The sequence below is a fragment of the Selaginella moellendorffii genome, unplaced genomic scaffold, assembly GCF_000143415.4.
Source record: "Selaginella moellendorffii unplaced genomic scaffold, v1.0 SELMOscaffold_58, whole genome shotgun sequence".
Classification (NCBI taxonomy): domain Eukaryota; kingdom Viridiplantae; phylum Streptophyta; class Lycopodiopsida; order Selaginellales; family Selaginellaceae; genus Selaginella; species Selaginella moellendorffii.
In genome coordinates this window covers 615,653-640,001 of record NW_003314319.1, presented here as the reverse complement: position 1 = coordinate 640,001, position 24,349 = coordinate 615,653, and the positions used below count along the sequence as shown (strand labels likewise).

At 47.2% G+C, this 24,349-nt stretch overlaps 7 protein-coding genes across 12 annotated transcripts; 2 read left to right on the top strand and 5 right to left on the bottom strand.

The window, feature by feature from the left end:
• Positions 1-5,472: 5,472 nt before the first annotated feature.
• Positions 5,473-8,490, bottom strand: LOC9654959 (phosphoglucomutase). Of its 3 annotated transcripts, XM_024688633.1 has the most exons (18): positions 8,392-8,490; positions 8,113-8,277; positions 7,940-8,000; positions 7,688-7,868; positions 7,558-7,610; positions 7,416-7,504; positions 7,139-7,357; positions 7,017-7,081; positions 6,901-6,961; positions 6,732-6,849; positions 6,595-6,676; positions 6,463-6,535; positions 6,344-6,405; positions 6,190-6,285; positions 5,980-6,134; positions 5,829-5,925; positions 5,688-5,765; positions 5,473-5,637 (listed from the first exon to the last, which is right to left on the bottom strand). In XM_024688633.1, the coding sequence occupies exons 1-18, from the start codon at positions 8,396-8,398 to the stop codon at positions 5,533-5,535; spliced, it is 1,767 nt and encodes a 588-aa protein (XP_024544401.1). In that variant the 5' UTR covers positions 8,399-8,490; the 3' UTR covers positions 5,473-5,532. The 3 variants fall into 3 exon arrangements, with proteins under 3 accessions (XP_024544401.1, XP_024544400.1, XP_002983474.2); XM_024688632.1 differs by having other exon boundaries at positions 7,017-7,357; XM_002983428.2 differs by lacking the exon at positions 8,113-8,277 and having other exon boundaries at positions 8,392-8,483.
• Positions 8,491-8,568: 78 nt separating this feature from the next.
• Positions 8,569-10,358, bottom strand: LOC9654958 (nuclear transcription factor Y subunit B-1). Of its 2 annotated transcripts, none has more exons than XM_002983425.2 (7): positions 10,230-10,358; positions 9,267-9,509; positions 9,081-9,210; positions 8,994-8,999; positions 8,856-8,927; positions 8,752-8,790; positions 8,569-8,678 (listed from the first exon to the last, which is right to left on the bottom strand). In XM_002983425.2, exons 2-7 carry the CDS (start codon positions 9,497-9,499, stop codon positions 8,670-8,672), a joined length of 489 nt encoding a protein of 162 aa, XP_002983471.1. In that variant the 5' UTR covers positions 9,500-9,509; positions 10,230-10,358; the 3' UTR covers positions 8,569-8,669. The 2 variants fall into 2 exon arrangements, with proteins under 2 accessions (XP_002983471.1, XP_024544405.1); XM_024688637.1 differs by lacking the exon at positions 10,230-10,358 and adding an exon at positions 9,912-10,202.
• Positions 10,359-10,529: 171 nt separating this feature from the next.
• LOC9654957 (protein disulfide isomerase-like 1-4) lies at positions 10,530-13,068 on the bottom strand. The gene is made up of 13 exons (XM_024688634.1): positions 12,996-13,068; positions 12,391-12,926; positions 12,207-12,336; positions 11,998-12,160; positions 11,826-11,944; positions 11,694-11,774; positions 11,557-11,640; positions 11,437-11,508; positions 11,310-11,378; positions 11,180-11,260; positions 10,980-11,114; positions 10,841-10,897; positions 10,530-10,779 (listed from the first exon to the last, which is right to left on the bottom strand). Exons 2-13 carry the CDS (start codon positions 12,888-12,890, stop codon positions 10,618-10,620), a joined length of 1,653 nt encoding a protein of 550 aa, XP_024544402.1. The 5' UTR covers positions 12,891-12,926; positions 12,996-13,068; the 3' UTR covers positions 10,530-10,617.
• A 27-nt stretch (positions 13,069-13,095) lies between these two features.
• LOC9651139 lies at positions 13,096-14,986 on the bottom strand. The gene is made up of 3 exons (XM_002983423.2): positions 14,693-14,986; positions 14,360-14,631; positions 13,096-14,298 (listed from the first exon to the last, which is right to left on the bottom strand). The coding sequence occupies exons 1-3, from the start codon at positions 14,930-14,932 to the stop codon at positions 13,203-13,205; spliced, it is 1,608 nt and encodes a 535-aa protein (XP_002983469.2). The 5' UTR covers positions 14,933-14,986; the 3' UTR covers positions 13,096-13,202.
• Positions 14,987-15,089: 103 nt separating this feature from the next.
• LOC9654956 (universal stress protein A-like protein) lies at positions 15,090-15,965 on the top strand. The gene is made up of 4 exons (XM_002983516.2): positions 15,090-15,349; positions 15,408-15,532; positions 15,590-15,708; positions 15,774-15,965. The coding sequence occupies exons 1-4, from the start codon at positions 15,118-15,120 to the stop codon at positions 15,880-15,882; spliced, it is 585 nt and encodes a 194-aa protein (XP_002983562.1). The 5' UTR covers positions 15,090-15,117; the 3' UTR covers positions 15,883-15,965.
• LOC9651138 (protein HUA2-LIKE 2) lies at positions 15,877-19,450 on the bottom strand. The gene is made up of 10 exons (XM_024688518.1): positions 19,302-19,450; positions 19,139-19,215; positions 18,295-19,000; positions 17,432-18,243; positions 17,154-17,370; positions 16,969-17,088; positions 16,800-16,908; positions 16,625-16,737; positions 16,384-16,574; positions 15,877-16,323 (listed from the first exon to the last, which is right to left on the bottom strand). Exons 1-10 carry the CDS (start codon positions 19,410-19,412, stop codon positions 15,981-15,983), a joined length of 2,799 nt encoding a protein of 932 aa, XP_024544286.1. The 5' UTR covers positions 19,413-19,450; the 3' UTR covers positions 15,877-15,980.
• Positions 19,451-19,468: 18 nt separating this feature from the next.
• On the top strand, positions 19,469-20,531 carry LOC9654955 (RNA-binding protein Y14). Of its 3 annotated transcripts, none has more exons than XR_002994045.1 (5): positions 19,469-19,753; positions 19,827-19,963; positions 20,013-20,173; positions 20,226-20,370; positions 20,457-20,531. XR_002994045.1 is itself a non-coding variant. In XM_024688635.1 (4 exons), exons 1-4 carry the CDS (start codon positions 19,507-19,509, stop codon positions 20,275-20,277), a joined length of 597 nt encoding a protein of 198 aa, XP_024544403.1. In that variant the 5' UTR covers positions 19,469-19,506; the 3' UTR covers positions 20,278-20,508. The 3 variants fall into 3 exon arrangements, 1 of the variants encoding a protein (XP_024544403.1); XR_002994044.1 differs by having other exon boundaries at positions 20,426-20,521; XM_024688635.1 differs by having other exon boundaries at positions 20,226-20,508.
• The last annotated feature ends 3,818 nt before the right edge of the window (positions 20,532-24,349 follow it).

Here is a 24,349-nt window from a genome sequence, read left to right as displayed (position 1 = left end):
ATCTTAAACTAAAAAAAGATTAATCCAAAGTAAACCACAAAAAATATATAGTAATACAGAAAACTAAAAGTTATCAAAGATAATGACTAGCTATCATAAAAGACTGTCAATCATTCCATCAAAAAAGATGCATAATTATCATTAAAGAATAATCCACCATTTCAAAGAATAATGAATCATCTACCCTCAATAATAACCAAAACGAGAATAATCAATTATCCTTAAATGACAGTCAATCATTATCAATGATTGCTACATGTAGATAACAACTTTATCATTAGAGTTAATGAGTTAAAATGCCTTCCCTAACAACTCTTAACAAATGAAATAATAAATATAAAACCTCAAATAATCAAAAACTCAAAAAAATTAATAGCTAAGTGTCACTAAAGTCAAGTACAACAAAGCTATGCTCAACAAGTGATCTCAAGACTAATCCTCTATGAATCTATCTATTCATAGCAAAGATGTAATTCACTTCATAATAAGTGTATTAAAAATCATTAATGATCAATATCATTCAAGTTAATTAATTACTAACTCTTTCTTTTGCAAAGTTAGTATAGTCTATGATAAAATCATTTTTCAAGGAAAAGCTAAATCTAAACCCCTACAAAACTATATTATTTAGAACACAGCTAACTCAACTTGTCATTTAATCTATTTGAATGCCAACATAGTTGTTAACTAACAAATGCACGAATGTTAACAATATAAAAGTATAGCTAAAATATCAAAACTATTATTGTGGAGATTAGCAAAACAAAATGTTTATCTCCAAAGGACCTTAACCAATACCAACCATCTAAATCACCACAAATGAAAAATCTAAAATTTCAACTATGCCGTGGAGAAAATGTCTCATCTCACTATAACCTCAATTCCATATCAAGTGAATCACCACTCAAAGCTCTTTTACCAGTGAAGCTAACTAAAGTCAAAAATACTTTATTTAGTATTCAATAATACTTAAATATAAATAGCACATCATCCAAGAGTGAGTTACCACATCAAAAACTTAATGCAATCTAATACCACAAATAAAATGCAACTAAACAATATTGACAAAGGTGGAACTAATATATTAACATGGAAAAATCATGAAAGCCCAAGAACACAATCTTCTGTAGTACCATTTGGTAAGTAATCCATCACTGCTAAATCATCATCAAGTTAAATAAAGTGTCAATAGTCCTCAACAAAGTCTACAAGCAATCACTAATCATAAAACAATTAACAACTATTCTTCCAACTTGCCTTTATAAAACCTAAATATTAAACTTATATTATTGAGTTATATATTTATTTAATGGAAACATAGCACTCTAGGCATAATGTATAGGAATATGGATAAGTATGGACAAAATGGTTATTCAAATCTAATTAGATTGGAGTGTGACCACTCTTGAGTTCATGAGCTAAAGAGCTAAGCTCAATGAACCTAACTTTATAATATTTTTAACATCTTTTTGCATTTTATATAAATAAAAATATTTTGGACCACTTCCTCCATTGCAATTGCCATTATTCATGCATGTGGAATCACTTTCTTTTTCATTCGATCGTGTAATATTTTAAAAGAAAGCTTTATTCCCACGTATCTTACTTCTTTAAATGTTAAAGCTTTTGAATATTGCTTTATAGCATATATCAGATTTTATAAACATGTATCATACAAATTTAATTCCCTATCTTTGCCTCAGAGAAATGCTAGCTCTAGTATTTTCTCTCGAAGAGATTCATAGTTGAGGTGTACAAAAAGTCCTCAAGTGGTTGATCTTAATGAAAAAGGTAATATTAATAAACAATAAAAAGAGAAGAAAGAAGAGAAACCAACATAAAGAGAGTGATATTCTCATTGAAACATTTTAAGTTTAAACCACCCTAACCACGACTTAAGTTGTGGTAAACAACTTACATATGTATAACCATCTTTATACCATTACATTTAAATCTCATTTGTTTTTGCTTTGTGCTCTTTTTCAAAAAGTGCAACTTACCATTGTTTGCATAAGTCCTTAAACGTTAGCTAGAAATCTAGCTTGATAAAGTGGCAATGTTAGTCTAAGCTTTAAGTTTAGTAGAACTTGCAAATCTTTTCACAACCTTCTAGAGACTGACCATTTCTAAAAAATGTCCAAACATTATTCTAATTAACCCTAACCCCATCTGTGTGTAAAAGTTGGCAGGTTTATCAATTTGCTTTAGCACAATATTAAAGAGGGACTTCATAAATCATTTAGTTGTACTTTAAACTCTATTGTCACAATTGTTGAATTAGAACATAACTTATGAAAAAGGCAATGCTTAAAACCATCATAAAATAGTGAGAAAAATAACTACCTTGGATTACACACATGGTTGTCCAACCCAATGCCTGCTTTAAGTAATTAAATAGACATTTTGAAAATGAAAAGGCACTTTTACTCACTACTAACTTGATTTGAAAATAAACTTCCATAAATAAACTTATAGAACAAATCTATTTTATACATTTCAAGGAAGTAAGCACAAATATAGAATCAATCAAGGTCTATTTCAAAGGAGTGCAAATTGTAAAACGAATCTGGTATGAGAGGAGCCACTTGTTGCTTCAATCTCAAAAGCAGCAGTGGCTATGTATCTCATTGGGCACCCCTCAAAGCTTGCTTGATCTGCCTCTGCTGCCCGTAAGCTTGTGACAAAACATTCCAGGAGACCGCATTCCGCCGCAGCATCCCCCGTTCTGGCCGTACATTGCCATGTGTTTCCAAGCCACGCTTCGATGCTGCCCACAGGCATAAGCGACCCCCTAATCCTTTAGCATGGTCTACAAGCCCGTTGCTGAATGCATCTTGTTCTGCTGCATCTGAACCTCCCCGGCTCATTAACAGCGATTCCTACAACCATTATGCGGCGGTAAGATTCGACCACGGTGGTCCAAGGTCATGCTAAATCTCATCGCAGCAAGCATCGATTTCCCGCGCATCTCGATCGCTGCCTTGCAAACGTATGGGCCTCAAGGACGCACTTTTCGGCTAGATCTAGATCGAAATAGTACAGCCGAAGAGCCGCCTTTTCCACAACCTTCTGGATTGGCATCCCAATTGGGGACGAATGCGCAAGTTGCATCCCAATGAAGCTCATCAAGAAGCTGTTTGGCATTCGACTTAGGGATGTGCCATTTCCAAGTCAAGGCCTCGATATCCAAAAGAGCAGGTGGTATCACGTGGTCAAGATTACATATCACCAGTTTATTTCCGTGCAGCCAAAACTTGAATTCTGGTTCCTCTGACTGACGTCGAACAAATTTCATCCACTCTTCACCATACAAGCTCATGAAAGTAATCACGCTTAACCGCCTCCAATAAAGCTTGTTCCTTCTAGATTTTTGTTGGAGCTTGAAGATCACATATGCATAATTATTAAGATATGCAGCTAGAAACCAGCATCCTTTGTAGTAGAAAACTGCACGACTACTGTACTTGCTAACATACATTGGGAGCTTTACATCCACTATAAAGCTCCACCACCTGGCATCGTTACCAATCTTGCTCAAGTTGTAGAATTGAACTCCACCTGAATGGTGAATATCTGCAAATACTTGTTCTTTATGCTTGAATTCAACTTGATGCAGCTTAACATGCCACTCATTGTCATTTTCCCATATCTGCCATCTCCATGTTTTAGAATCGAACACTGCGACATGCTTTGGACTCTTTTCCAGATCATATTTGCGCCTATTGAAGTCTTTCACCATTAGGATGCAAATCTTGTAACTCCAGCAATTTGGATCTACAAACAATGTCGTGCAAATCCAAGTATTACAATTTTCTAGTCTTTTTTGCAGAGGCAGCTGTTTCCACACTCTTGTCATCGGATTTCCAAACCACAAGCTGTTATCGTTGTCAGAACTGCAAAATACCAGACCTTGATGGGAAGCATGACAGTTGAATCGAAAGTACGGGAAAGGAACAAACTGCAACCTGATTCGAGCGTCTGGCGACCATAACTCATATTCATCATCAAACTTTTCGACAAAGTCCAAAGGCAGAGGTATAGGTGGAGGCTCCTTATTCTGAAGTACCGATATACTGGACAAGACCCAAACTTCTTCACCTTCTGTTTGCAGCTTCTGCTTCAATTGCGCTAGGGCGCAGCTGCCCACTTCTCGAATAACCCTATCCCATGATTTACAAACTGCTCTACATCTAGCAAGATCAGCTACTGCTGGAAGGTAGCGCGGCGACAACACCAATTCCTCCATCTTCAAACCTGTTTGCCCTACCCTTTTCTCCGACTTGAGTATATTTATTGAAAGGGTCTTCGATTTTTTAGTGGATTTGGTTCCACGTTCCACATAGTCTCTTTCCTACAAAATTTATCGGCAACTTCTCATTACACCGCACGGTTTTCCCGATCAGACAGCTCCTGTGGAGAAGAGCAGATTGGTAACAACACCTTGATTTACACATGTCTCACCTTGAAGAACGCAAGCGGAGCTTCTTCTGAGAATCTCTTCAAGAAGTCCACCAGATTGACCTGCAATGTCGGTGTCGCCAGATACACGCTTGCATATCACGTAATTATCGTAACGCTTACCTAATTGATTGGATCGACTTCAGCGCTTGGTTCGTCACCACCCTGGAAAACGAAACGAATATCAATGCCACAGCTTTTTCTCCAGGGATTAGCTCTAACCACGTCGCCATTCAAAACGTCTACGAAACGAATCAGCAGGCTCGAAAACAGACCGCAGCGATTGGCTAGCACTACATATCCTGAGAGAAGCTGAATACTTTGGAATTCGAACATTTAGATTTACCTCATCCACTGGCTGCCTCTTGTCCTTCGACTAGACCACGAGCCGGGAGGGAGAAAATCTGAAGTAAGGTTTGTCAGCGTTAAAGCCATTCATAATCGATCAAACCTTTTGAAGTGCGGAAACTCTCGTAAACTGGTCTGGCTGCAATTTGGATCTCGACCTTGTCTTGTAGCCTGTAGACACAATAATAGAAAAAGCAGTATCCTAGGAAAAACACGAAAAACACGAGCTTTGTTGCGGTTTTTGCGGTTTTTTGTGAAGAATGGTAATAGACCTTACCTTGTCTTGAGGAAAGAGGTGAAGTAATGCTTCTTCACGTTAGGTGAAATCCGTTAAAGGAAGCGCTGCGAGGAAAAGAGAAGAAACTAAACTTTCCAAGGATATCTGACGCACTCCCAGCGAGAAATCGTTGTTCAGTGTGATTCTGGCGAGAGCAATGCCATATCCTGCCAGGAGAATCCAAATTTACTCCAATGACCATGTGAGAGGGGAGAAAAACCTGTCTTTCTTGATGCCTCCGTAAGAGCGCCTTCCGCTTGATTCCTAGCTCCCAGATTGGGATCCAGCGTCGCATTCAAGCAGCTGACCAGCCAGAGATCATCCGCCGCTGCCATTTCGCTGCGCATTCACATTCCCCGATGAGAGAACGATTCTATAGCGCAAAACCCTTTGCAAAACCCCTAGGTTTGATAGCAAATGCTAGTTCGTTTGATACTTATACATCTCTTCTATGTAAGAAATTTTTGCAAGCTTGACACGTCCAATGCCTTGAATCCAGAGACCACTTCCATGACAAACGATCCCAGCTTTTGCGCAGCATCTTTCGTGGGAGCCTGGACTCATCCAAACTTTCAGTGCCTGTTTTAAAATTTCTTTCACTCACCTCGATGTTCAGTGGCAGCACAGGGTCGTGCAAAGACAGCCTCAGTAAAAACCATCCTCCATGTCCCGAAACTCTCACCTGGATCATCCAGCAGTGAATGAGATTTGGAAGAGAAACAGAACGAGGAAGAGAAACACCCACCCCTTCGTAGTTCTTTGGGGCCTTGGTGAGATTACTATCGGAAGACAATGACTCCTCCAGGCGACGCAGAACTTCCTCTCCATACTCTCGAAATGTTCTGCACATAAAGAGAGAGGAACAATCACAAAAAAGTGGAAATCAAAAGACTCACTTGGAGCCAACGTCTTGATGGCTCTCGTTGATTTTTAGCCGGAACTCCGTTGCAAATCCTGCCTCCTCAAGACTTTCGATCAGTCTCGTCAGCACTTCACTGCCCTCGCCCTCCCCTGCTGCTTTTCCAGCGGCAAGCTTGATAAGAAGCTTTACCTGGTACATGAAAAGAAATCATACAATGCTTCTCCAAGAGAGAATACAAATTTACCATCAAATAAGCACCATCATCCAGCCAGCGATTTTCTTTCAATGCTCCGTGCCCGCTCGTCTCAATGGCTAGATGGGACTCTTCACCCACCGAGTTCTACAACCATTTTGCGTTAGTTGAGCTGAAAGTTTGTGTGACATGACTGTGTCATTACCAAGCGTATGCCTTCATCAATCACATTTTTGTATCCTCTCTTGAACCGGTGATGCTTTCCCCCTGTAAAAGGAACAGGAAAGATTCAATCACACCGTTGCATATTTGATCAAAACATACCCAGTTTCTTCTCGATGAATTCTGTGAGGCCATCTGAAGTGATGCTGTCGGTCACAATTGTTGTCCCGGGATGCTGTCGTTTGAAAACTTTCAAGCTGTTACCAAAACTGTGAGAAGGCAATTTGCACACACCTCGGCCAAAACAATGGCAGAAATAAGTGCAATTAAGCGATTACGATTAAGTTCTCTGCCGCTGGAGTCCACTGCAGCAGATCTATACGCAAAAGTTACTTCCAAAAGAACAAGGATGGAAACGAAAATAAAGAAACCTGTCAACATCCGTGTCAAATATGATCCCCAAGTCCGCCTTGTGCTTGAGAACAGCACTTGTCACGGCTTCCATTGCTTTCTTGTCCTCAGGATTGGGAATATGATTCGGAAACATGCCTGCCAAAGTCCAGAAGGTAAAAACTTCATTTCTCAAACAGAGTTTCGTACCATCCGGCTCCAAAAACTGACTTCCGGTCGTATCTGCTCCAAGAGGCTTCAACACTTTCTCCTGGAAAAGTTTGAGTCAGGACACAAGAGCTGCATGGTGAAAAATATATCAGTACCGCAAAGAAACCACCAGCACCGTTTCCTGCATCTACAAGAATGTGAAATCCTTCGAGCGGACGTTCTGCATGCAAGGAAATGTTTTTAAAAAAAATCACAACACCACAAATTGTAAGCCCACCTTTTCCACCGGCAGCTTGAACAATTTTCACAAGATCGCTCGCGTAGTGGTCCATGTAATTCACTCTCTTCATGTCCTTGGATGTCACGTCTCCTTGCCAGGAGCTTCCGCTGTGTATCTGAGCAGCACGGCTTAGGATGTCGCTTATATCAGCCTTCCCAAGACCACCGGTGTTGGTGAAAAACTTGAAACCATTCCTGTTGTAAGGAAGGTGGCTGGCTGCAATAGGAGAGAAACGTGAAATCGTATTCCACGTCTCGGAAATTCTCTTACTTACCTGTGATCATGATAGCACCATCAGCTGGGCATAAGAGATCCCCCCTTTCCGTCACTGTGCTGTTAAACATTGCCGGGGTCGATGCGAGCCTGCAAGAAACACGCCAGATAATCAACGAGTTTAAGAAATAAATCACACATACCCGTACAAAACAACGTCCAAGCCAGTATCAACGATGCCTTGGGCAATTGCTTGCTGCGTATTTTGATAAAAAAAAAAAAGCAAGAAGAAGAAGTCGTCAAAGGAAAGAATCACTAACATAGGCATCAGACCTCGAGGGAGCTCGCAGATATTCTTGAATCGTGGCCGATTGAGACCCGTAAAGCACTGGACGTGGATTCTTTTTTCTTATCAGCCAGCCATTGCGCAAATGCAGCACCAATCGCTTTGGCGACGTCCACTGTCAGATTAACAGCCTCTTCTCCACCAGCAACAGCGACTCCACGGATGTCACTGCGAAGAAATTGCAAGAAGAAAAGAAAAAAGTGGTGTTTGTGACGTGCCAGAACGAAGCAAGCGACTACCTTCCATTTTGAAGCTTCCTAAAGTCAATCTTCTCCACAACAGTGGATGCGTTGTATGTCCCTGCAAACATTCCAAAAAGATCTATCAGCTTCTTCCTCTCCTTCCAATCGAGAATCCAAGCAGCAAAAAGAAAAAGAAGAAAAGAAAAGAAGCATCAAAGCCAATTCGCTACCAGCACAACTTATGATCACTTGCGCGGAACGCTTGATCCGACGAGAACTCCGCCCCGTTACACTTATTCTCTCGAATTTGAGCTGCGCAAAGCGAGGGCACCGCAAATCATGCACGGCAGCATCACTCAGTTTGGTTCCTAGCAGCGAAGAAGAAGAAGAAAGAGCTGCAACACAAAATTCGACTGGATCAAAGGGCCCTGGACTCGCTAAAGAGAAATCCAAATCCATGCAAGCTCATCCCAGGAGAGCGCATTTGTGAATGGAGAACGCTCACTCACCAGCCATGGGCGATCCAATCTGGAGAGGCTTCGACGCCGGAGCTCCCAACGCGTTAAATATCCATTCCACAAAGTAGACAATACTAAAGAACCCTAGCTCTCTTTGATTCTAGACCTCTCAAAAGATTTCCAGCGAAACCATGTATGATATTAGAGTTCGTGCTTGGAACAATTAGAGATGGAATTAAAGGACGTTGTTTTGATTTGAGAAGCTAGCTATAACTCACAAGGAGAGTATCACCATCATACAAATTTTACGAGAGCTTTGTCCACTCACTCTAGAGTGCCTGCACTCACGAAAAGAATTGCAATGGAAGAACTTTAGTGCCGTGACAAATGCGATGGAAATTGTGTTGTTACCTGCTGTGGCAAGTAACTCATGCTGGTGTACATACTCGACTGGAAAAATCGAAACAACGCATCGTCAGTGACGATGAACAAGCTAAACTTACGCAAGAACACACCTGGACAGGAGATGGAACAGCCATGCTCTGGTCCTTCTTGCCTTCTCCCTTGACTCCCGATCCTTTGTCTCCCTGCGATTTTTTTAGAGGTTTTAGAACTCATCCTCGAAGATCCAAAACAAAACAAGTGATTCTCACCTCCGTCTGATTCCACAAGAGCCATTGGAGTGACAAACATGAAACCCTGTTAGCCTCGAGAAGAAAGAAAAGCTAGAGCTCCGTTACCTCTCTGTACTTTTGCAAGTAGATCTTCAAAGGTTCCAAGTACTCCTCGAAGCCCAGCGTGCTCATTGCCCATAGCAAGTCATCGCCATTGATCGTCTTCCTCTTCTCTCTTTGGCACTTGTCACTGGCTCTACAAAGTAGAAGAAGATAGTTAACATCACCACAAAGGATCGAAGCAATACTTACTCGCTAGTGATGAAGCTGATGAACTCCGAGACGCATTCTTGCACCGTCTCCTTGGCATCCTTGGCGATCTTTGCATTCGCCGGCAGCGCCTTCTTCATTATCCGACTGATGTTGGCGATGGGAAGGAACCTGTCTTGCTCCCTTACGTTGGAGTTGTCGCGTTCGCCACCATGGCCACCAGCGTCGTCCGAGTGTGGGCTATCCTGGCTCCTGGGACTTCCCACGTCCGCCATCCTTTTTTTCCTGCAAAGTACAAGAGAGAGAAGAGAGGAGGAAAAAAAAGGTTAGAAAAACGCGCGTGGCCAGTTTTCCAAGCCGAGAGAAGTCAAATGCTGTGCCTGACGAAAAAAACAACAAAAAAGAAAGAACAAGAAAAACTCGGCCCCCTTCTCTCCCGAAAGAACAACAAAGCTTTCTCGCCCCTTCGGCTGGCTGGGCTGCCGACGTAACAACGCCATAAGCAGCAGTGCCACAACAATCAAAAACAATGAGCGAGAGCGAAAAAAAAAACATCTTTGAGCGGCACTGCGACAAAAACCAAGAAAAAAACCTCCCACTGGGAACGCACACACCCTCTACACAGAACTTCCTAGCGCGACCAAGAAACCATAACAAGGAAAAAAAAGAAAGCAATTTCCCACACACCGAGAGGAGAAGCTCAATCCGGCTCCACCGAGTAGCAGCCCCTGGAACACCAGCGCCTTCTCCTCCTCCTCCTCCCTTCTATCCAGAAACGAGAATCACAAGAAGAAGAATCCCTTCCCGCATTGCCGAGGATCATCCTCAGCTAAAACCCAATCAATCAATCCGGGGGGAGACACAGAGACAGGCATCGGCAATCTCAGCGCCCGCCACAGGGAGCGCCGAGAGCTCGCTCGCTCGCCCGCGCCTCGGCGCTAGGGTAGAAATCACACAAGCACGCGGCACGCCACAAGCAAGAAAAACAAAGCCCCTTTCCCTTACGTGTGTGGTCTCTGATGGGCAGTGTGCGTCTTCTTCTTCGTTGCGATGCTGCCACTTGGTGAAATAGCGCCCCTCCTCCGCCTCCAAGATCGAGCGCGTTGGTTGCTCCCCTTACTTCCCCTTATCGCCGCCGTTCATCCACCGGCCTCCATATCCCCGCATGCCCATGCATGGCCCCCATGCCTGCCCGCCCTGCCTGCCCGGCGCCTGCCGCGCGCCACGTCATACGGGCAGCGGAGTAATGCGGCATGGCCATGGGCCTGCCTGCCCGGATAGCGATGGGCGCCGGTACGAATCCTGGGAACAGCAGTCCAATTTTTTTTTCTTCTCTCCTCGTGTTTGCTTAAAAAACGTTCTCCAGTGAGATCTCGTCTCTTCTCTCATTTTCTTAGAGCTCGTCCTTGAGCTCCTCCTTCTTGGGAGGGGCGGCTGCCTCCTCTGGAGCTTGAGATTTCGTCTTCTCGGATTTTGGTAGCGTGAATGGGATCGCGGCGTTCTTCTTCAAGAACTGGTAGAAGGCTTTGACGCTCCTGTCCGCGTCCACCGTGATCTGCGACGCAGCCAGAGTTTTTCTCAGAGAGATCTCATGACGAAAAGAATTGCGTGCTTACCGGGTCAAAGCTCTTCTTGTTAGCGGGAAAAAACAAGAGCGTGGGAAAACCATCCGACTGCACCAACACGACAACCGTGTACGTAAGATAAAAAAAAAAGAGATGAAGTGAAATGAACAGAGGACCACATCACACGAACCTTTGCCCGATGGTGTTCGTTTGCTGTTCCGTCCATCTTGGCAATCACCAGAGATTTGACTTCTCGGAGCCGAGCTGCGAGCTTGTTGTAGATGGGCTCCAGTGCTTGACAATGCCCGCACCACGGAGCATAAATCTGCGAGGGGGATTCGTGGCGAGAGGAAGAATGTAGAATATACAAGCTAAGATATAGCAGTGTACCTCCAGCAAGACATCCTTGGACTCGTCCAGAACAATCTCGTCGAAGTTGCTACCCACGACGATTTTTACATCTCCATCATTCTACAAGCACTGTCTGATGAGCCCACTGTCTGAAATCATATAGGATTACCTTCTCTGGTACTGGTTCAGATTTATAGAATTGCTGAAGCTTATCTGCCAGAAAGTCCTCACCAAAAGCCTGCCAGAAAAAAAGAAACTTCAGTACACAGAAAGTGGACGTGACAAAAGAAAACCACCTTGAGGTTATCTGTGGTGATATCCTTATCCAACATAAACTTTCGTTGCTCGTCCGGAGAAAATCCCATCACCTGAAAGATTATTTGGTAAAATCAAGATATTTCTAGCGTAGCTTCTACCTTCGGCTTCTCAGCGGTGATACCAAAATACTCAGTGATCTGTGCCGCATCCTCTCCCGCAGTGTCAACATGAACAAAAATAAGCTGTCCCACCAGATGCTTTATGAACGAGCAGAGACATAATGAAAAGCACTAACCTTTCCTTGTAATGCTTTTGCCGCAGATTGATACGAAGGATACAACGATTTGAAATCTTCGCCACCAGCAAAAAGGAGAAGCTGGAATAAAAAAGTACCAAGTTTAAATATCCCACAATTTGAACACCATACCTGTTTCTTTATCGGGTTGTCAAATATCAAACTAGAATTCTCCCCACTAAAAACAATAACCAAAGGCAATTTATTTGTTGAGACGAACTGTGAGATTGCATCTTTCTCGAACTTGCCATCTGTGATAATCAAGGTCAGAAGTTAGATCGCCTTGTACATAAAATACAAATACCAAAGTGAGAAGTTGTCTCGTGCTCCTTTTTCAGAAGAACCACCGCTGGGCTCTTCTTCCTTTTCAGTTCAAATCGTTCCGCAACTTCTGCCTTCGTAGTTTGATAGAACAACACATTATCGTCTTGACGTGCAGCAGCAGCGAACTCCTCGGCTTCAGCACCCTGGGAACTAAAACAGTGAGATACCATCAGATCAACTATAAAATACCTCCAAGCTGCTCAAGAAAGCGACAGCGATTGGGCTTCCAGCTGCTAGAATCGTCTCGGCATCAGAAACAGAATCCACATTTGTAACAGCAGGCCCGGTCCTCTTCTTTATCCACTTAATGATCTCATCCCTGAAGAAAAAGAATACGAGAATATAAAGGTTTTCACGCAGAGATCTCGCTTACCCAGTCCGGTGCCCCGAGTATGAGCGCTTCACACCATCCACGAAGAAGAAGATGGTTGGAAATCCTTGTACCTCATGCTCCTGGGACAAGTCGTGCTCCACGGTAGCGTCTACTTTGGCAAGAGCCACTTCACCTTTGAGCTTGGTGGCGGCGTCGGCGTACTCTGGAGCTAGCTGCTGGCAGTGGCCACACCACGGAGCATAAAACTCCACCATCACGAACTTGTTCTTCTTGATGAAATCGCTGAAGTTGCCGCTGCCGAGCACCACCACGTCCTTATCGTCCACGGCTGGATACTGCTCGTCCTCCCAGGATCCATAATCCTCCTCCTCGGGCCCCTCCTCGGCAAGATCGTGAGCAGCGGCCTTGTGCTGCGGCTCGTCCTCGGCGTCCAGATCTTCCAGATCGTCGGCATCCTCGGAATGTACCTGGATGAAGCTCGCGCATGCCAGCAGTGCCGCGAGGAGGAGCGCCAAGAACAAATGCCGGTTTCTTGCCATGTCTAGCCGAGGATCGGTGACTCTTGCGCAGATTCCCTAGAATCCGATCCAGATCCACAATGCGGCCACAAGAAAATCGAAGATCGCGAGAAAGAGAGACCGTACCTTCACAGCAATCGCATCCCTGAGCTCCGAGAGGCCGGATAGGTCACAGTCTCTCCACTCTTACACATCCAATTCTCTTTGATTTGTTTAAACGAGATGAGAAAGTCAAGACCAATACTCGACACGTGGACGAACATGAGCCCTTCAAACAAGCGGCTGAGATACAGCTCACATATCATATGGTTTTCATTTTGTCACGAACGTTTATCACGTAGTACGATAGCAGTCCGTGAAGATCCACTTCATGGCTCCAGCAATGGTGAGAAGTTTCATGTAGTGCATTCCAGCGAATCTGGGCGGCATCTCCATCGGACTGATTAGAACTGGCGATTGAACGTCGGCAAATCCATCCTCGGCAGCGACCAAAGTTACGTCGCTCTTGATCCACTTGGGGGCCGAGTCCGAGATCACCAGATCGTCCACAAATCTCGGCTTCCTCCCACGGTCCAGGAACTTTGCCCGGGCTCTCTCCGGGACCAGCTTCAAGGCCTCTTGAAACGTTCTCTCGTTGAAACCGGCAGCGATCCTGGACGATGGTGATGATGCAGCGTCGTCCTTTTGATCGTCAGCTGCTTTAAAAGCTGTGGTGATCGCTTCCCTGCTCTTCATTTTGATCCACAAGCTCCGCACCACCTGAAAGTTGTCTTGGCTCTTCAAGTACGTGTTGACAAACACCTTGCGTGCTGGCTTGTGCTCGATCCACGGCTTGGAGTAGACAAAGTTGTCTTCGTAGTCGTGCTGGATCACAGAAACCTGGCCCTCGCTCAAAACTTGAGGCGATACCTTTGCGAGATCGAGCTGATAGTTCTTCACGCCGGATGATCCCTGCTCTTTTATCGCCTCCCAGTAACTCCTACACGTCTCGTGTGTGTTCTTCACAGCTTTTTCCAGCTCAAGCAACGCACTCGCGCTCTCGGGAGCAGCATGTACCGTGACGAAGGCAGCGATCAATCTCCCAACATCAGTTCGAGCTTGCTCGATTGGTATCTCGGCGTCGAGGTCTCCTCTAGCTTTGTTTGGAACTCCGTGTGAGACCTGTGCATGGTTCATGCCGGGGATGACCACCACGGGCTTCCTTCCATAAGTATTGAAGCTTCCCATCTCTTCCTCGACGTCGAAGATCTCTCCTGCATGCTTGGCAATCGCTCCCAAAGTGATCTGTCCATCCAGCTCCCCGCTCAAAGTGAGAACCGGCTTTGGATACTGGCTCAGATTATCTGGATTCGTGTGGAAGCAGCTTCCAATCTGGATGAATCCTTGAGCACGACCCACTGCTACTGCTCTTCCAGTCCAGGCTCCCCAGCTGAGGCTAGCTCGTTTAGATCATCACAAAGATAAGAAAAAAAACAATGTGAATCGCGTACCTGTGGCCTGCGATGAAGATGTTATCCATTGCAAGCTGTCCTGGACGAAACCCACGGTCTTTCATCCTCTCGAGAATTCCATCCAGGCTTTGCTCGATGATCTCCTGGGAAATCACGTTATTTGGAGGATTGACAATCGCAATCCACATCCGGAGCTCGCAAGAGCGCTGGATCTCCTGGCAAAGCGGGATGTAATCGCTCGCGGGCGTCAATGCGCCAGAAGCGAACACGATAGCCACATCCTGACCTCCCTCCCGGACTGGCTCGAGGATCTAGAGGTAAGAAACGAGCACAAATTTCCATCCGGTAAGCCGAGACAGATGATCCACTTACGATTGCATTCGCAGAGGAGTCGAAATCTTGCAGGGGCGACAATGCCGCCTGATGATCTGGGATCGCGCGAGCGCTTTGGGATAGCGCGATCGCCGACGTCGCCGCCGCGGAATTGGCTGCCAATCCGGCACAGCTCCCAGACGCCATGGCCGATCGCCTGGAATGGGGCACGCGGGCGCAAAACCTAGAAACCTGGCAGCTGGAGAGAAGCAAAGGCTTGAGAACGAGAAGAGCTCTCATCTCTCCTTACGTGGCAGCATCTCATAAAAAGTTACCTATATAGTAAATCCCAACTTTGTTCTTTGAGTTTTACAGCTTACAGCATTTGCCCAGTTTGGGCATGTATCTTGGTAAGATTTCGGGTGGAAAACGATTTTACATTAGTAAGAACGTTTGTAGGGTAAGTAGACACATGTCTTTTGGTCATGGCGAGCGGTAACGAAGAGGAGAAGAAGGAGCAATCCACATCCAAGACAAGGATCTTAATCGCTGTGAGTCACTCATCGATCAAGGGCTATCCCCACGCATCGATCAGCAGCGACACCGCTTTCCACTGGGTGCTCGACAAGCTCGTCAAGCCCACCTCCTCCTCCATTGGCCATCGCCGCGAGGATTTCGAGCTTAGCATCCTCCACATCCAGGTCCCCGACGAAGATGGTCGGTGAGATCTCTCTCGCTCGATCGCTGTTTGATCTTTAGCGTTTCTTCTCTCCAGGGCCGGACGACGATCTCGACAGTGTGTATGAATCCGCCAGTGACTTCCACAGCATGAAGGAGCGGGAGCTCACGCGGGGGTTGCATTTGCTGGAGCATTTCGTTCGGATTTGCGACGATGCAAAGGTAGATCTCACAAAGAACCTTTGATGAACTCCAATTTTTTTTCTTCTTCTTGGGAAGATTCCCTGTAAAGCTTGGATCAAAGCAGGCGATCCCAAGGAGCTCATCTGCAAAGAGGCTGCCAAGCTCCAGCCGGACATGCTAGTGCTTGGCAGCAGAGGTCTCAAAACGATGCAAAGGTAGAGTCCTCTTCTCACTCAACTCCCAAGTTCTTCCGGGGATCACGCAAGCTTTTCTCGTGCAGGATGTTTGTTGGTACCGTGAGCCTCTATTGTACCACCCATGCAACGTGCCCCGTGCTAGTGATCAAGAGAAAGCCACAGGACACGCCAGATGATCCTATGGATGACTAGATGATCCACACAAAGGGGACTATGATAGTTTGCTGTTATTCAACCAAAGCACAATAAAATAATGTGAAAAAACAAAAAGAAGAGATAGAACTTACCTCTCACGTAGTGTAGCCAAATCTGTAGTAGCGTTGATCGAATCTGTCCGGAGGAGGCAGCGGCGGAGGAGGAGGAGTGCACGGCGGCGGAGACGAAGGCAAAGGCGGAGCTTGGAGGTAGAACAAGTGCCCGTCGTAGTGCCTGGCCCAGTTTATCTCCACCACCGGCGAGACGTCTTCCATCTCGAGCTCGCCATCGACTTGCTCCAAGACGTGGGGGTACCTGGATTGTCCTGCCGGGTCGGGAGCTAGCTCTTCGTCCTCTCCTCCAATCTTTCCACCGCTATACTCGTCGTCTTCCGGGCCTCGCTGCATTGCCAGGCCCGGCAACGGAAAGCTGGCGTTGCTGCAATTACAAGACAAAGACTGCGTGAGCGCGTTTTCTCAAAAATACTCTCTCTATCACCTGCCATATTCGTCGACTTGCATGCCTTCCATCTCCCGGATTGGATCGTTGAGCGGGCGCTCGGTTCTACACGGACGCTGGCCGGCGTTCAAGTTGGCTGGCTTGTCGGCGTCGTGAAACTCGATCTCGCGCATGAAGTGCCGGACAACGGACTCTGGGAAGACGTTGCGTTCCAGCCACTGCTGGAGAACCTGGAAACGATTCGTGTCAGAACATCGGCATCCTGATAGAGATTCGTTACCTTTAAACACTGCCTTCGATTCTCTCTCGCAAAGTTGCCAGGAGGAGCTGCAGCACTTAGCAGGCGGGGCAAGGTATTTTGTATCAAGGAACTGTACGCTCCAGCGGCCGTTCCTGAAATTGTTTACGGGTTTCAAAGAACACAAACAAGAAAAAAGCTTTTATCATTCTCACACCTTTCTGGTTATGTGACCATTGCGCTATAGAGTCGATTGCCAGGAACAAGTCAATGCGCCTGTGAAAGCTTTTTTCCGTTTCCAGCCTTCTGGCTATAATATCAATCGCCTACTTGACAATGAGAAAGCTTCAGAGATCAATGATAGGAACGAAAAGAAAGAATAATACCTGTTCGCTGGTTCCAAGCCTTGCACAATCAACCGCTTGACGAGTAACACGGCCGATACTATCTTTGGCTCTTGAGAGATTGTCCAGCAAGCCTTCAAGTGCATCTTGTGCCGAATCTGCCTCCGCACTGCATGTTTATCACTTGACATTATGTCCGAGCGAAATAAAAGAGGACGATTATTTACCGTGAAGATTATAAGTGTTAGTGAATTCTCCAACGAAAACATGTTCAACCTCAGAGCAGCTTCCCGGTGCGGGTCAGACTTTCTGGAATACAGCATCGAGGGAACCGAAAAGTTCTGCTTGGAATGAGAAACGGCAAGATAGTATTTCATGGAGGTTGAAGGAGCGGAGGTATTCTTGGAAGCAAGCTTTTGCTTCTTCTCTTTGGCAGCTTCATATCTGCAAAAACCAGGAGATAGATTAGCAACACCGAGGAGTGTGCCTGATGCAAATGACTTACGCTTCTCTGACCCTGTTGACGTCTTCGCAATAAAACCGAGAAGCTGAGTGCGTTACGTTCAGGTAGTCCACGCTCAGCTCGTGATCTTCTACTGCGAGATTGTTCCGTACCAGCCTCCTCTTGAACAAAGTGCGCCTCGGCAAATGTTCCTCCCTTGATGTTTCACATCCGAGCTGAGCCTTTTGATTCTTCAGCTTTTTTAGCGTTGTATCAGGTCGCAAAGTCTTGGGACCCTGTAAACTTTTTACAGGCACGTCTGCTCTGCTACTTCCTTTTCCGTTTTTCAGGAGTCGACTGGATCTCGAAGTTGTTCCTGCTTTTGGCTTGGCAGCTTCTTCATCCTCCGAGCCTTCAGTACCACCTGTCATCACTTCTAAGACTCGCTGGCGACGTTTACACGGAGGAAGAGGTGCCTCACTGTCTGTCAAACTGCTTCGTAGGCGATACTTTTCAGCTTTCAACGGGAATTGCCTCTTGTCGCCCATGTTTGACGTCTTCAAATCTTGCAAATCACTGCCTTCGAGACACTGCTTCTTTGGAAATCGTTTTTGCCTCGGTTCGTGCCAGGGTTTTCTGTCACAGCATCCTTCGTGAATAATGCGAGCACTGGCCCTCTTTACCAAAGGAAGATGTTTGTCTGAGATCTCCTCCACCACCGGTTCGGGTCTTTTCCTTTGTTCAGACCAGCCTGTTCGTTGTTTCTTTACTGCTGCTGTTTTCAGCTCGCCTGGTTTTCTCTCCAGAGAGTCACCAAATCCCTCCGCATAATCAGGATCATCATCGTCTTCATCGCTATCACTGCTAGAGCTAACCTGGAAGAAAACAAACAGATCAAGACTCTTCAAATGCAATGCCACACTTACAACTTTTGCCTGTAATCTTTTTGTCGCAATCTGCCTCTTCCTCTTTTGACAGATTTTGATTGATGAGAAGTTCAGCGTTCTCCTCCGAAACTTGGTCGACGATCTAGAGCTGTGTCTCAGCCAGCTGAATTTAGGAGGATGTTGCTGCGATTCCTGCAGATCGCTTTTCTCCCTCTCATCCTCCTCAAGAACACCATTGTTGAAGGAATCCAGCTCTTCGTGAAAAGCGAAGTTTGTAAGCACTTTGTCCACAAGCGGCACACCCTGGTTCCCCCCTTCGAGCATGCTGTTGCACGAGTTCGTACACGAAGACTCCCAGTCTCTCTGGTTAAGATGGCTGTCTCTTCCATCGGTTCGCTCTTCAATCTGGACTGTGCTCCTCTTTCTCTTCCCTCGTCCACTGTCAGGCCTAGAAAGATGGACGTTCGCTCCATTCCCTTTCCTGGATTCCAGTGACTGAGCCAAGGTACCAGCTGCCTGGATGTTGTCCACGTTACTGGAGCTCTGCACGTCATTGTCTTTGTCACTCCCGGGTTGATCGAGCTCCCTCGTCACTGTTAGCTCTCCACTTTCGTCAGCCACCTCGCATATCTCCTTCACTGCTCGTTTGAGATCCGAGGGGACGCATTTCGATAGCGTCCTGGCATGAAGCGCGGCTCTGGCCTCCACAGTAAAGGCTGAGATCTCCGAATGCTGGCAGAAGCGTCTGTAATGAAGAAACCGATGAGGAACGAAAGTTGGATCACTCGCAAGAGCTGGGAAAAAAAAGGAAAGAAAAAAGTTCTACAATCGTTACTCCTCTCACAAAAGAAAAGCATCACAAGAACATTGCGTTGTCTCTTACATTTGCTTCGTTCCAAAGAAGACCACGAAAACCTTGGCGGGATTGCGCTGCCGCCCGAAATCCTCTGCCCTGCTGACCTGTGCGTCCATCAGTTCCTCACGAATCAAGGATTTTCACAGCACGGTGGAGCAAGAGCAAATGCGGCACGGATTTTCGCTCGTACCTGAGCCGGCCACGCCGGGAATCCCTTCACTTTGGCAAGAACAAGGTCGCCGATCTTCCATTGCGCAGCTGCGATGGCGGCCGAGGATCCCTTGGCCCGTTTCTTGGCCATCGCTCTCGTCCCAACTGTCCCCTTTCCCTAAACGAATATCCGGCTATAAGTTAGCAAGCAAATGTTAGGGTTTTGAGAGGGCAAAGAAGAGGTAATGGCGACGGCGGACATGGATGCTGTGGATTTCGAGCCGGAGGAGGACGATCTCCTCGACGAGGATGTGGCGATGGAAGACGTGGAGCCAGCGCCGCAGCCCAGGGTGAGATCTACGATTATTGGGGGCGCGCCCAAGCACACCAAGGGGCGGGGGTTTCGCGACGAAGGTAGCAGTGATCGCTCCAACAGGTTTGCCCGGGATTTCGATACCATTGTCTCGGACGACAAGGACGGCGCCCAGAAGTGTAAGCCCTAGCTCTCGCTTCATCTTTCTTTTTCATCCTTTCTTTCCCATCGTTTACTTGGATTGAAACGCAGCTATCGAGGGCTGGATCATTCTGGTGACTGGCGTCCACGAAGAAGCCCAGGAAGACGATGTGCACGAGATGTTCGCCGACGCTGGAGTGATCAAGAATCTCAACCTTAACTTGGATCGAAGGACTGGTTTTGTCAAGGTACGATTTTTTTCTTCCAGAGTTCCAGGTTCTGAGCTCCTTGTTCCAGGGCTATGCTCTCATCGAGTATGAGCACAAGGAAGAGGCCCAGGCAGCCATTAGCAACTTCAACGGAGCCGAGCTGCTGACACAAACCATTAGCGTCGACTGGGCTTTCAAATCCGGGCCTTCCTCGCATCAGTCCTCTCGAAGCAATCGCTCCAGGAAAAGGTACTCTTGGGCGTACAACTCCTCTTTTCTTCTTACTGAATTCTCGTCTCAGGTCTTCTCCTCGAAGCCACAGGTCCCGAAGTCCTGCAAGGCGAAGGTACTGAGCCATCGAGAGACGAGGAGAGAAAGAACCACAAGCATTGGGAGAGATCTTAGCGGTGTAGGCCATCAACGCCTACATCTTCTACATAGCCAATGTGAGCATTGCAAAAAGATTTCTTTTTTGACATCGTTCTAGTTTGTATTTTATAGACAGCCCTTTGATCCCTTTTCTTTCAAACAGTGTTGGATCTATTTACAATTTGGATCTTTGATCATTTCATTTACAAAATCAATCTACCCGCGCAAGTTTCTTACCCCCGCCAGGAATAGTGGATTCGATTTTCATATGGTTACTGTGTGCTAGAGACACGAACGGTCCAATTCAGTTGGAAAGCATGATCGCTCCATTAGAAACGGTTAATGCCCCCACTCCTCATAATTAAGTATAGATTAATTTGGAGAAACTGTGCGTGTTCTTTGTTTCCCGCCTTCTATCTCACAAAAGATTCCCAAAACCGATACCTTCCGATACCTTGTGTTGCTAGCCCACGTAGTAGAGATCCTTGAGCGCATTGAAGTTTATGATGAGGTACTTGGTGATCTCGTCCGCGTGCTTGGCGGTGTTAGGGCAAGAGCCACAGTGGTCCGGGTGGTAATGCGAGATTGCCCGCCTATACGCGCTCTTGAGCTCACCAACGTCGCGAATATCCCCGAGATTCGAGAGAGATTCCCCCCTCCTCCGGCTGGGCGGGTACCTGTCGTACAGGCAGCGCAGGAAGTCGAGAGGCGGGAGGCTGTTAAACAGGCGCTCCACATCCGACGGCCCTGATCGCGCCGCAAGATCCGACGGCTGGCGTCCACCGCCTCTGTTCTTGGGGGGCGAGCTCCGGAAGCTACTACACCCGCGTGGCGGATTCAAATTCCCACCAATCCTGCTCTGCGCCGACTGCGATCGCTCCTCGGAGTAGCTCTGATTCCTTCGCAGCTCCGCCGGATTGGGCCGGCTCGCGGCGGCGCCCTCGTGCCGGAATTCGCCGGTTTTGGGCGACGAGCTCGGTGAATTCCTCCGGAGCTCCTCGCAGGCATCGATTTGCTTGACGATCGAGGCGCGGAGGGCGGCGATCTCGGCGAGAAACGCCGCGGCAGAGGGATCCGTGTGTGCCTGCGCGATCGAGAGGTGGAAGAGGCAGTCGCGCAGCACCGGCACGCGGGCGAATCGCGCGTCGAGGGCCATGGCGTTCTTGAGGCCGTGCTGGGCGCAGGACTTATGGACGATGGCGCTGGCCTGGAGCTTGACGTTGGTCGGGACCTTTTGCTGGAACACCGCGCAGAGCTCCGCGAGGAATCGCCCCTTGTATCGCCCGCCCATGGGCGAGCTCTCGCGGATATCATCCACTGTCCACGCCACATCCACCAGCGTCCAGTGGATCCCCTGGACCCATTCCTTGGGCTGGGCTGGAGGGCGGCTGAAATTCAAGGCCTCGAGGAAGTAGCTGACGCTGCTGAGAAGATCGAAGCACAGGGATTCCAAGAAAGCCTCTTGCTGCTGCTGCTGCCGGGGATTCTTCTCCTCCACCATCGCCAATCTGTGCTTGGATCGCGCCCAAAAGGCCTGCCCTAGGTTCTTGCAACACATCGCGCGATCGCTGTCGCTCGGGCTGAGAGAGAGGGCCTGGCAGTACAATTGGATGGCGTCCTGGAGCCTAGAGCTGCGAATCCCGGGCAGCGATGTCTGCGCCATCGCCTCGTGGTAGAGAGTGTTGCCGCGCTCGCGGAGGCATTTGCTGCGCGAGAAGCTCGACGCGAAATCGCCACCGCCGCCGCCGCCACCACCTGGATTCGTCGCTGCCGCTTTCAATCCGCTGGCCATCGGGAAGAACAGAGAGGAAGAGAGAAAGAAACCCTGGCGGTGCCCTTGCCAATTCGCCGAGATCCTGGGCGAGAAAAGCCGAGGAACAAGAATCTAACCGCGGAAAGATAGCTGCGATCGACGATCCCGTGGAGAAAATGCCACAAACTTCTTGGCGCCGACCGAGAATCCAAAATCCAAAGCGAAAGATAGAATCTTCCTTGAGCGCAAGGGAAGAGACGCTACCTATCTAATAAAAGGAACCCATCGATCGATCGCTAGCTCTGCGCGTAGCAATCACCGACAGATGGCGCAATTGGTGCCCGCCAAGCTCGGGACGGAATGACAAGATCCAAGCCAAGAAATTGGACCATAAAAAAAAATACACACGCACACACAAGAGGGGAGAGGAAACACCAACGGGCTTTCCCCCCGAATTTCTAGTGACGTGGCGAGCATTCCGGCCCGGAATCGTGTCGGTGGCCAGCTCGAAGTTTCAAATCCCAATCGTCCGGCCCCGCGCGGCACACGTGGCCGCTCCGCGCGGTCCCCATTCCGGATGAGAACTTTGGCGGAGGCCCTAGCAACAGAGATCTCACCCGACACGTGGCGGGGTGTGAGTGGGGTCTCCTCCGCTGTGGAGGGGGGTGGTGTTTTAAGATCGCTTGGCGTTTTCCTGTATGGCCCAAACGGTCAAAATTTTGGTCACGGAACGTACGTGTGCGCCATAAACATGAAAGCGGTCCCAATTTGTGCCCTGATCTTTCCGTATGAACTTTTTCTCTTGCAATCCATGTATATCTTGTTTTGTTTGCTTTGCGAATGGAATCGAAAAATCCGGAAGGTGTTGTCAACTTGTGATTGCCAGAAAAGAGAGACGAGAAACTCTCCTCTTCTCTTCGATCAATCGCCCAAGTTCTCGGGGGCCAATCGACAGCCCCACCCAAGAGTTTTCAATGCATACTTGCGTCACCTTTTCAAGGATTTGGATAGACTCGAAGGAAACTTACGTGTTGTGGAGGAGGTTGGGCAAACTCACACGACTGCCCAGATCGATTGAACATTGGCCAAGTGTTAGGCATAACAATGGGGCCCTGATAATTCAATCCTTTTACTTTCCACGCTATGATTCACAAGAATACGTTACACACGTATCATAATCTCGTCCGCCCGCCACCTCTTTTTTTTCACCCCACTCTGAATTGTTGAATTCAGAAGGTTGTTCGAATTTATCTAAAACGTCACGCGCAAACAAAGCTGGGCCGGGCGGGCCGGACGAAAGAAAATTTGAGCATTCGTTTGTAGATCAATCATGTTCACGAAAAACTGTGACTTGGGAGACATCCTTTCACTTATGAACCACCTGATATGATTCAAATTTTCAATGAATGGATGAAAATAATTATCAATGAGCTTTTAACTTTTTTTAAATATCCTGTCTTACATATTTTTAAATATAATCATTTTGCAGAAGCACGAGAACCCAACGACGGCGTCCTTTCACTTATATAATTCAATATTTTGAGTAAACTTGCATACAAGTTTTCAATTCTTACAAGTTTTCATAATTATTTGGTTAAGAAATGAGTAACAGGGTTAACCAAATCATAACACAAACAGCATCGCTGCTGTCGTTCTCCAGCAAGCTCAAGGTAGCCTAGCGCCCTCAGCATGCACACTGCAAGCACTGAGCAAGCTGACCAACGCCACGGCCTATGGCATGCTCGTCACCAGCTCCTGCGCTCGATCCAATTGCCCCGCCCGCCTCAGCAGATCCACCAGGCACAAGAAATGCACCAGCAAGGGCTCCATTCCAAAATCGCACACCATGGATCGAAACCTTGCACAACATCCCTCCAAACCTTCCACACCCCGATCCGCTGGAGCTTCATCCTCTGGAGCACCCTCGTTTGCATACACACTCATTTGTATACACACTCATTGATGCAACCTTCTGTTCAGCAGCTTCCCAGTTTCTCCATGCAGATTCCTATCAAGAAGAACCCAAGGACTAATACCTTTTTGAATTTGTCCACTTGCCTCTGAAATAACCCTAAGCAGTCTGTGGCCTTTGGCGCAGTTGCAGCTTTGCGTTCCACCATATCGAAATAGCAATGCTTACAACTATCTTGAGTTAATTGTCCTTGTTCTTGACAATCTGCTTATGAAATCATGCAGCTCCTACATCAACAAGGTCAGCACAATGCTCCATCAAACTTGAAGATTGGTTCACAGGTAGGGCGAGCCCATTCCCGCCCATTAGCCCACCGAGTGCGTTCCAGCGG

What these genes read in the sequence shown, in the direction of transcription:
- LOC9654959 (XM_024688632.1), bottom strand. An exon ending in AGGAAGCTTCAAAATGGAAG is followed by an intron (nt 7,869 to 7,939) that starts GTAGTCGCTTGC and finishes ATTTCTTCGCAG; the next exon opens with TGACATCCGTGGAGTCGCTG. An exon ending in TTGGACGTTGTTTTGTACGG is followed by an intron (nt 7,505 to 7,557) that starts GTATGTGTGATT and finishes TGTTTCTTGCAG; the next exon opens with GCTCGCATCGACCCCGGCAA.
- LOC9654957 (XM_024688634.1), bottom strand. Translation starts at nt 12,890, where the DNA reads ATGGCAAGAAACCGGCATTTGTTCTTGGCGCTCCTCCTCGCGGCACTG. An exon ending in TACTCGGGGCACCGGACTGG is followed by an intron (nt 12,337 to 12,390) that starts GTAAGCGAGATC and finishes CTTTTTCTTCAG; the next exon opens with GGATGAGATCATTAAGTGGA. An exon ending in TCACCGCTGAGAAGCCGAAG is followed by an intron (nt 11,509 to 11,556) that starts GTAGAAGCTACG and finishes ATAATCTTTCAG; the next exon opens with GTGATGGGATTTTCTCCGGA.
- LOC9651138 (XM_024688518.1), bottom strand. Translation starts at nt 19,412, where the DNA reads ATGGCCAAGAAACGGGCCAAGGGATCCTCGGCCGCCATCGCAGCTGCG. An exon ending in AAAGATTACAGGCAAAAGTT is followed by an intron (nt 18,244 to 18,294) that starts GTAAGTGTGGCA and finishes GTTTTCTTCCAG; the next exon opens with GTTAGCTCTAGCAGTGATAG. An exon ending in GTCAACAGGGTCAGAGAAGC is followed by an intron (nt 17,371 to 17,431) that starts GTAAGTCATTTG and finishes TGGTTTTTGCAG; the next exon opens with ATATGAAGCTGCCAAAGAGA.
- LOC9651139 (XM_002983423.2), bottom strand. Translation starts at nt 14,932, where the DNA reads ATGAGAGCTCTTCTCGTTCTCAAGCCTTTGCTTCTCTCCAGCTGCCAG. An exon ending in ACTCCTCTGCGAATGCAATC is followed by an intron (nt 14,632 to 14,692) that starts GTAAGTGGATCA and finishes TCTTACCTCTAG; the next exon opens with ATCCTCGAGCCAGTCCGGGA. An exon ending in ATCTTCATCGCAGGCCACAG is followed by an intron (nt 14,299 to 14,359) that starts GTACGCGATTCA and finishes AGCTAGCCTCAG; the next exon opens with CTGGGGAGCCTGGACTGGAA.
- LOC9654955 (XM_024688635.1), top strand. Translation starts at nt 19,507, where the DNA reads ATGGCGACGGCGGACATGGATGCTGTGGATTTCGAGCCGGAGGAGGAC. An exon ending in CAAGGACGGCGCCCAGAAGT is followed by an intron (nt 19,754 to 19,826) that starts GTAAGCCCTAGC and finishes ATTGAAACGCAG; the next exon opens with CTATCGAGGGCTGGATCATT. An exon ending in AGCAATCGCTCCAGGAAAAG is followed by an intron (nt 20,174 to 20,225) that starts GTACTCTTGGGC and finishes TTCTCGTCTCAG; the next exon opens with GTCTTCTCCTCGAAGCCACA.
- LOC9654958 (XM_002983425.2), bottom strand. Translation starts at nt 9,499, where the DNA reads ATGGCGGACGTGGGAAGTCCCAGGAGCCAGGATAGCCCACACTCGGAC. An exon ending in ATCAGCTTCATCACTAGCGA is followed by an intron (nt 9,211 to 9,266) that starts GTAAGTATTGCT and finishes TCTACTTTGTAG; the next exon opens with AGCCAGTGACAAGTGCCAAA. An exon ending in CTGTTCCATCTCCTGTCCAG is followed by an intron (nt 8,791 to 8,855) that starts GTGTGTTCTTGC and finishes CGATTTTTCCAG; the next exon opens with TCGAGTATGTACACCAGCAT.
- LOC9654956 (XM_002983516.2), top strand. Translation starts at nt 15,118, where the DNA reads ATGGCGAGCGGTAACGAAGAGGAGAAGAAGGAGCAATCCACATCCAAG. An exon ending in GGATTTGCGACGATGCAAAG is followed by an intron (nt 15,533 to 15,589) that starts GTAGATCTCACA and finishes CTTCTTGGGAAG; the next exon opens with ATTCCCTGTAAAGCTTGGAT. An exon ending in GGTCTCAAAACGATGCAAAG is followed by an intron (nt 15,709 to 15,773) that starts GTAGAGTCCTCT and finishes TTTCTCGTGCAG; the next exon opens with GATGTTTGTTGGTACCGTGA.